A 9,048-nucleotide genomic window follows, 5' to 3' on the forward strand; every position below is an offset into this window, starting at 1 on the left:
TCAAAATGTCATGAAAAAGAGCTTCCACCATCTCAACAAGTTTTTGCCAATTGCCTAGAAATTACTTATGGTTCTTATTAAGATCATCCATGTCTGAGTATGCCCTTGAGAAAACCCTGAGGATAAGCCCTTCTTTGTGGGTGGCCTGCGCATGCAGGGAAGCCAGAAGAAATCGGCCATCTGGGTAGACCTGGAGGTTCTGGTCTGTGGCACGACCTCAAGGCCATACCTGTCATGGCTCTTGTCCAGAGTCATAGGAGGTGATGCAGCAATGACATCAGAATCCCAAGGCTTCAGCTGATTAATCTCAAGGCTGGATAATTGATTCTACATTCTAAAGAGGGGGTTAGATTGAAGTGAGGGAGACACCGGTGGAGAGACAGACCATACAGAGGAGATAAGACTAGGAGAGTGGGTCAATTCTTGATTCATATTGCAGTCTTTTAAAACAAGTTAATTGCCCTAAAAGAGCACTGATCAAATAATAAAGCACCAAAGCAAGCAGGCCCACACAATCGCAGCTACACTTAGGGGCTGAACAAACCTTTTAATAGCCCCCCAAAATGGCCCCTGCTGCTCTAAATGCTCGCCGTCATTCCGTGTCATGTTGCTATGCTGAGGAATAGTGGGGCACATTTCCTCACATGGTAAATGCTTTCGGTTCTAGAAAGATTGAACTGCAAAGGCTGGTTCCTAAACCTGTTTCCTGTTAGTCCATCTGTGTCTGGTTAGCTTAGCTGGTTTAAGAGTGGGCTAAGGAGGCCGAGGTTACTTGAAGGTTGTCCATCTTCTGGAGCTCTCCTTGGTGAAAGGGGGAGAACACTGGATTTAAGTTTCAGCTCTGCTCCTTATCACTGGCCTGACTGGGCGAAGCATGTCACCTGTGGGCTTCAGTTTCCTCATCTGTGAAATGAGGGGGATGACCACTTTGCACTTCTAAATCCTGCCCCCTATGATTTGAATAGACACTTTGTGGCTGTGAGATGAAGATCATTTAACGGGGGAGGCGCTGAAGTTCTCAGAGCCTCAGTTTCTTTATTTGGTAAAAGAGGGCTATAACCCCTACCTCATAGGTTGTGAGATGCAAAGCAGACAAGGCGCATAAAACACTTGAAATCACTCTATAAATGTCTGTCATTATCATCATCTATGGCCAAATACTGCTTCTGGGGAGCCATCTTTTGATGTGCTGGTGGTCAGTCACAGGGAGGAAGGGTGGGGTGGAGGAGAATGGATCCATCTCTGCTAGGGCAGCTTGGACTGCTTTGGTTCTCTTCTTTTTTCACAATCATTTGGAATTATTTGCATTTATGCAAAGCAACGATATTCATGACTGAGGAACAGCAGGTAACCCTAGGCCCTAGAATTGCTGTTCCTTGCTTGTGTGTGTGTGTGTGTGTGTGTGTGTGTGTGTGCATGCGCGCACGTGTGTGCGCTGACTGCTCTGGTCAAACAGTAAGCATTTTTTTTGTTTGTTGTTGTTCTGACATTTTCAGTTGTATCTGACTCTCTGTGATCCCATTTGGAGTTTTCTTGGCAAAGATACTGGAGTGGTTGGCCGTTTTCTTCTCCATGAGGTATCATTTTTTCACAAGATCAATTTATAGTCATTTGGGTACATGTATTAGCGCTTCCATTAAATTGTAACCTCTATTAGAGAAGGACTGTTCTATTTTTTTCAACTTTCTATCCTTAATAGCAAGCATAGAGCTGTATATATAGTAAGCACTTTATAGATACTTATTTATTGATTTGAGTTTTAGCTAGCTACCTTTGTTCAGTCATTTTCAGTCCTATCCAACTCTTTGTGGCTCCAATTGGGGTTTTCTTAGATACTGGAGTGGTTGGCCATTTCTTTCTCTGGCTCATTTTACAGATGAGGAAATTGAGGCAAACAGGGTTAAGTGACTTGCTTAGGGTTACACAGTTAGGAAGTATCTAAGGCCAGATTTCAACTCAGGAAAATGAGTATTCTACTCAAGGCCTGCACTCTAACCACTTTGCCACCGAGCTGCCCAATAAGCATATTATAAGCACCTACTATGTGCCGGGCACTGTGCTAAGTGCTGGGGAAACAAAGAAGGGCTCTGTGTGTGAACACCCATTTCTTTGCATATAGATGCACATATGCATATGTGTGTATGTATATCTATCTATGTATTTATGTATGTATATGTAAGCACACAAACACACATGTACAATACATACATACACATATACATATATGGACACAAACATGCACATAAATATGTACACATATTGTGGGTTTTTTTTTTCCAGTCTATCCAGACATCATTGAGGTCATATCCACATTAACCAGACTTTGCCTGCTCCCTAAGAAGTATGGTTTTAAGAAAGGATGATGAGAGTATAGCAGAAAGATTACCGGACTCGGACCTGGGTTCAGATTTTGCCTCTGTTCCTGTGACCTTGGGCACCTCCCTGGCCTTCCAATATCTCTGAAGTCCTCCCTCTTAATCTATGCTCCTACAGACCTATTTTGTTTTTGCCCACTAGAGGCCGCTAGTGTTTCCAGAAAAATTCGGCAACCAGATTACTTACGATGCCAAGAACTTTAGACTTGGAATGGCCTTTGGAGAGAAGTTCACCTGCTCCTGCTCCTCCTCCCCTTGCTTTACAGATGAGAGATGCTAAGTGACTTGTCCAGAGTTACCCAGCTAGTCAGTGTCTGAGGCAGCATTTGAACCTGGGTCTGACTCCTAAAGGCCAGCACCCCATCCACATGTGATGGATCATAACATACAGCCCCAAGGAGAAGAAATCAGCTACATGTTACATTTCATATATGTATGTGTATATATGTGTGCATATGTATGCATATATGTATGTATATATACACACACACACATAAAATATGTAATGTGTTATGCTTCACGTAGTTTTTAAAGCCTTTCATTGGATTGTCACCATAATCTCGTAGGATGGCAAGAACAGCTTTTATGTCCGTTTTGCAGATGGGCCTGCCTGCCCTCCCGTGAATCTTTGTAGTCATCACCCAAAAGGAAAGCAAATAGAACCTGGGTACTTCAGTTCAAAAGCATTGTTGGTTAGCAGCAACAAAACCACAGTACTAAGCTTCCTTAAACCTTCCAGTGCTTAGAACAGTGCCCAGCACATAGTAGGTGCTTAATAAATGTTTCTTGGATGAATGAACGGTAAGAGCATGGAAAAAGAGACCGGAATGGGTCATTGGCCATAAAGTAGAAGGAGTGTCTGGCAACTTGATTCCCTTTTCACTGAATCCCTGAGAGCATTTTGTCACCAGAGACTCCTACCACTTGGCTTACTGGACTTTGTTCCCTTGATCAGTTTGAGGGTAATGCAGTGCTTCTACAAAGATAGCAAGAATGGGCTAACCAGCTGGCATTTTCCCCATGCCCGGTGACTGGTATTCTCTTGGCTATCAAGTTCCCCTGGCCTCCTCTTGCCTACTTCTTCCCTTAAGTTAAAAAGATGAGATGCTTTGAAAGTGATGTGATATTTCACTTATTAGAGATAGGATACAGCAGCTTACTTCTCTATTTTCCTCACTGGGTTTTTAGTGGGCACTTGGAGCTCCTTTGTGGAAGCCAGGAAATAGTGTTATGTCTTTATTTTTCAAAGGGAGAGTTGGTAGGGCATGGCATGTAGAAGGCCATGCTCATTGTCAGGGAATCCCCTGTTCATGTCCTGCCTCGGACCCAAACTGGCTGAATGACCCTGGGCAAGTCACTCAATCTCTCATTGCCTCAGGCAACTTTCCCTTTGGAAGTGATCTGCAGCCATAGAGTTGTTGTTGTTAGAGGAGCAGTGATGGCAGAATGATGAAGTCTCGACTAGGAAGTAAATTGGATTTAAGTGAGGCAGAATTGTTCATCCGAGTCCAGTGGCAAGACATAGGTCAGGAGGACTGGTGATGGCCCTGGAGGCAGTGGGAGACCCTGGCCTTTTAAGCTGAGGTCTTTCCCAGTTCTCAGTTGATCTGAGGCCACAACCATGGAGAGAATTTCCCCAAAAGACCTTCCTTACCTTGATGAGATCAGTAGTGTGGACTCTCAGAACTGTCCAGAGGAAAAGCAGAATTACCTTCACCCAAGTCTTTTTCCCTCTGGTTAGTTCCTGTGCAGGGAGTACCAAGCTTTCTCCAGTTACCTCCTAGTCTCCCCGTGGTGTGGAAATGACTGACCCTGGGCCCTCAAAGAGTAGGCCAAGGGAGCATAAGCTCTGTTGGGTGCTACCAAGCTGGACAGGTTCAGAGGATGGATCCAGTGATGGGAGGACCAACCCAACTAAGTTTGGCCGAGGGATCATGGTCCCATCGACTGGAGAAACTGAGTCATGCAGGAGTTGAGAACTGTAGCAGTGGAGGGAGCATGGAATCTGATGAAATCATAGCTCTTATGATATACTGAAATGATACGATAATACAGTATAAGATGTGGTATAACAGGATAGAATACAATAAAATAAACATAACATGGTATGATAGAATATCTCTGAATACTCCTAGCACTTAGAAGTATACAAAGCCTCTGACTCATATCAACCCTGCAAAGTAGGTAGTGGAACTTCAGCAATAGGCTTGGACCAAGGAAGACTGGAGTTCGAATTCTGACTCAGACACTTCCTAGCTGTGTGACCGTGGGCAAGTTACCCTCAGCCTTGGTTTCTTTCTTTTTTTTTTTTTTTTGTAAAATGGGCTTCATAACAACACCAACCTTTCAGGATTTTTGTGAGCAGCAAATGTGAAAACCTAGGCAAAAGGCTTCAATAAGCCTTAAATTGCTTCCTCTCTGCTGTGACTGCTGGGCCTGAACCTGCTCCCTGGAGGCTTCTCTGTTTTGACAGGAAGATGCTGGGTCTTAAGAGTAACTATCAAGATGGTAACAGGGCAATTAATAATAATGATCACAATAACCAGCATTTATGTGGCACTTTAAGGTTTGTAAAGCACTTTACAAATGTATCATTTTATCCTCACTGGTGATAATATCAACCCCATTTTATATATGGGGAAACTAAGGCAAGCAGAATTTAAGTGACTTGACCAAGGTCACCAAGTTAGTAAGTGTCTGAAGCTGGATTTGAACTTAGGTCTTCCTGAAACAAGGTCCAATGTGCTCCCTATCTACTGAACCACCTAGCTAAGGCTAAGGGGGGTGGGGTGGAGAAAAGTAGTCTCTTGGATTCCAAGTTTTCCCTCATTCCAGACGTGAGCAAGAATGAAGAATAGTCTTGCCCACTTGGTGACAGTCTCTATGCTTGAGAATGCTGAAGACTACAGCTATTTATATATTGTGAATGAATAGAATGTGTAAATGATTCTTTGAGACCTTATCAGTTACATTTGACCCTTTGGGATCCCATGTGGGGTTTTCTTGGCAAAGATACTGGAGTGCTTCGACATTTCCTTTTTTTACCTCATTTATAGATGAGGAAATTGAGGCAAACAGGATCACATGGCTAAAAGTGTTTGAGGCTGGATTTGAACTCAGGATGATGCTGATTCCAAGCTTCCAAGCTCTATCCACTGCCTCACCTAGCTGCCGTAGGGCTCTAAGGATATTCAGATGTAAGCTACTCAGAGGTCATCTAAGAAGAAAGAAAAGCTTGTTTGCTATATGTTTAAGGTAAGTTTGGTGCCTGTCAGCAAAATTTTTAAAAGTCACAATGTGATCCTTATAACCTTTGCCCCTTAATGATTAATTTTTCTTTTCTGGACTTGACCTGGGATTCCATTGGCATAGGGAACTCCCAGTGAGGAAATTCTGACCATCAAAGCAGAAAAGCACCTGTTTATCAACTTACAGTTGAAGAGAGTTTCTGGGGAATGTACAGAGGCAGTGACTTGGCCAGGGTCACCCAGCCAGCATATGTCAGGGATGGGACTCCAACCCAGGTCTTTCTGACTCAAAGGTCAGTACTCTATCAATTTCACTACACCGCCTCACGTTTACAAGTCACTTTAAAGCCTGGCATATATAGTACTTAAGGTTTGTAAAGCACTTTTCATTACAGTGCAATAATCCTACAAGATATGTGGGACAAGTTTATTCCCATTTTATAGATGAGGAAATCGAGGCTCATAGTCACACAGAGTAGTCTCATTGAATAGATGGAGTGGTGTGAAAACAACCCCTTCAGTGCATCCTATTGCACTGCTTTCTCCCAACACAGCCACATGTTGAGCCCAGCTAGTGCTAATTAATCAAGCCACAAGCATTTATAAAGTACCTATTATGTGTCAGGTGCTGGGGCTAGAAGATAAAAATGAAACTGTATTTGTTCTGAAGCTTACATTGAACAGAGACATCCATGTTACTACAAGATAAAGACAAGCTACAAATTTGTCAGGATTACAAATTGTAGCTTTAAATCCAGGGCCATCCTTAGTCAAGAACACCGCCTTCTGTCCAAACAATCCTACCACATTAAAGCGGAGGATACTTTTAGGAAGGGTGATCACAGTTCCATGGGGAAATGTAAATAATTCCATGCCAAAACATGTTTTCTTTGTGGTAAGATCTGGAATTAAGAAGGGTGGGCGTGGGGAGAAGGGGAGACTCTCCCAGATGAGGTCCTGTATGTGTCAGCACCACAAAGAACCTTTGACTGGCTCCTACTGCCCTTGCCATCTCTATCCCTGCTTCCCCAAGCTTAGGTAAGAGCTCCCTCCCTCATTTCACAGCTCAGAGGATGGAAGGCAAGGATGGGGGCAGGGAGGGCATCTAGTCCACCTTGCTTTTACTGGTTGTAAGATCCCAGGACTTGGGCAAGAAGAAACCTTAGGATAGTAAGAAATTATATTTAAGTAGAGTCTTTGCAAACATTATCTCATTTGATTGGCACAGCACATCATTCCATATGATCCTAGCAACAACCTGGGGATGTAGGTACGATTACGATTTCCATTTTACAGGTCAGAAAACTGAGGCTCCGAGCCGCTCAGAGTTACCCAGGCTGAGGCTGGATTCAAATCCCGGGCTTCCTGACTCCAAGACCAGCATTCGAAACCAAGCGGCTTTTCTGAGATCCCCTATTTACAACCCAGCCCCATCAGCCTGAGGACACTGAAGCTAAGACTTGTGGAATGAGACAGCAGGTGCTTACTAAAAGCTTGCTAAATTCACTCTTTCTGCTCGTACACTCCCCGCGCCCCCCCACCCCGCCCCAGTGCCTGACACATAGAGTTTGTGCTTAATAAATATTTATTGGCTGATTGCTGATTGAGATTGCTAGGCGGATCAGAACTCTAAACCTCCCCACGGCCGCCCCAGGGCCCCTTTGTAAGCTACCAACATAGCCACCTTTTTAAACGCGAGCCGCTAAGGCATTTTAACCCGACCCGCGCAGGTTCCAGACTCTGGGGGCGGGGGGGGGGGGTTCTCTCAAGCGCGCGGGCTCCGGGAGCTGACACCGAGCTTTAAGAAGTGGCCACCGCGCGCTTTAGACTAGTGACCAAGCGGACTTTAGAACCCTGACGTCGGCAACTTCTAGAACTCAGTAACAGCGTGCTTTACAACGTGGGGACAGAGACCTTTAGAACGTTGAAACCAGGAGGTTTAGAACGTCGACCGTGAGTTGTTGAATGTTGAAACGGGTAACTTTAGGATTATGCCACGGGGAAGTTTAGAACGTTGAGACAATGAGCTGTAGCACGGTGAGGCCGGTAACTTTGGGATGAGGATAAGAGCGTGGAGGCAGGTAATTTGAGGATTGTGATAGAAGGCGGTCTGGGACATTGCAACAGGTAACTTTAGGATCACGCTATAAAGGAGGATTTAGAACGTTGAGACAGTGTAGAATGTTGAGACAAGTAAGTTGAGGCTAACGAGGCAAGGCAGTTTAGGACTGGGAAACAAGCTTGGAAGGGGGCTCCGGGAAAGCTTAAAGCTCGGATTCAGCTGGGTGCAGACGCGGGATGGAGGGAATCTAGACGCGGGACGGAGGGAATCTAGACGCGGGACGGAGGGAATTTAGACGCGGGACGCAGGGCGTTCTGCGGCGCGTTCCTGAAAGGACGGAGGAGACCTGCCCCTCCGGGGAGGGCTCCCGCGGTCCGCCGGTCGCCCTCCTAGCCCGCCGCCCCCTGACCCGGGCCCCGGGCGCACTCACCCACGCGGTGCCGCTGCGCACTCGTTTCAGGGTTCGAAAGGTGCTGGGCGAGGCGGCGCGGTAGTTGAAGTAATGCAGGGCAGCCCGGGCGGCCTGCTGGAACATGGGGCTGGAGGACGCCACGTCCAGCCGCCGCCACAGCTGCTGGCGCTCCGGCTCGAGCGTTCGCCAGAGGCCCGAGAAGGCCTGCGCTACCGCGGGCAGCAGCACCACGAGCAGCACCGCCGTCGGACCGGCCCAGACGGGCAGCTGCTGCTGGCGAGCGAGCATGGCAGCAGGGGGCGGGTGGGGGCCTACGGGGGCGGAGGCGACTGCAGCCTCGGCTGTCACGGACCAGGGACCCAGGACTCTGAGCCGGGCGCTGTCCAGCGCTGGCACAAATAGGGGCTCGCGGCCCCTCCCCTCCGCCCCCGGGGCTGGGACGGCCTCCAGCCCCCGCCCGAAGGCTCCGGGACTCCCCTTTCGGCCAATCCCCGGCCTTCGCCCGCTTCTCCTGGACTCCATCTGCCCCCTCTCCTCCACTTCCTTGGCGCGCCCACCTCTCCTTTTTCTTCCTCCTCTCTGCCCTCCCGCGCCAAGGTCCCCGCGGAGCTAACCACCAGTTCAACCGCCTTCCCTCCTCTTTCCCCCCCTCCTCGCCTCTGGCTCCAGCTTCCTTGGCTCGGATCAGTGCCGGGAAGGAACGGCGCCTCCCGGGCGCTGGGGGCCGGAGGCTCTGTCCCGGCTTCTGCTGGGAACGACCGACGGCCGGGCGCCCCTGGGTGCTGCGTGGCTGCCCAAGAGGAGCCCCGGAGCCCCTACTGCGCGGGTCTTACCCAGGATCCTGGCCACCGTGGCAGGGATTCTGCCTCCCCGCCCCCAACCCCCAACCCTGCATCCCAGCACCACCTTTTTGTCCCATCTGCAACTCCCTTTACTTCCATGGCGGAGTCA

The 9,048-nt window shown here is 47.7% G+C and overlaps 1 protein-coding gene across 1 annotated transcript in view; it reads right to left on the bottom strand.

The window, feature by feature from the left end:
* The window catches only part of RARRES1 (retinoic acid receptor responder 1), a 36,164-nt gene extending 27,779 nt beyond the window's left edge, over positions 1-8,385 (bottom strand). Inside the window, exon 1 of the mRNA XM_036758196.1 lies at positions 8,116-8,385. Within this exon, the coding sequence (XP_036614091.1) occupies positions 8,116-8,385 (270 nt within the window). The remainder of the gene's footprint in view (positions 1-8,115) is intronic.
* Between the last annotated feature and the right edge of the window lie 663 nt (positions 8,386-9,048).

This window comes from Trichosurus vulpecula, chromosome 4 (assembly GCF_011100635.1).
Source record: "Trichosurus vulpecula isolate mTriVul1 chromosome 4, mTriVul1.pri, whole genome shotgun sequence".
NCBI classification, from domain to species: domain Eukaryota; kingdom Metazoa; phylum Chordata; class Mammalia; order Diprotodontia; family Phalangeridae; genus Trichosurus; species Trichosurus vulpecula.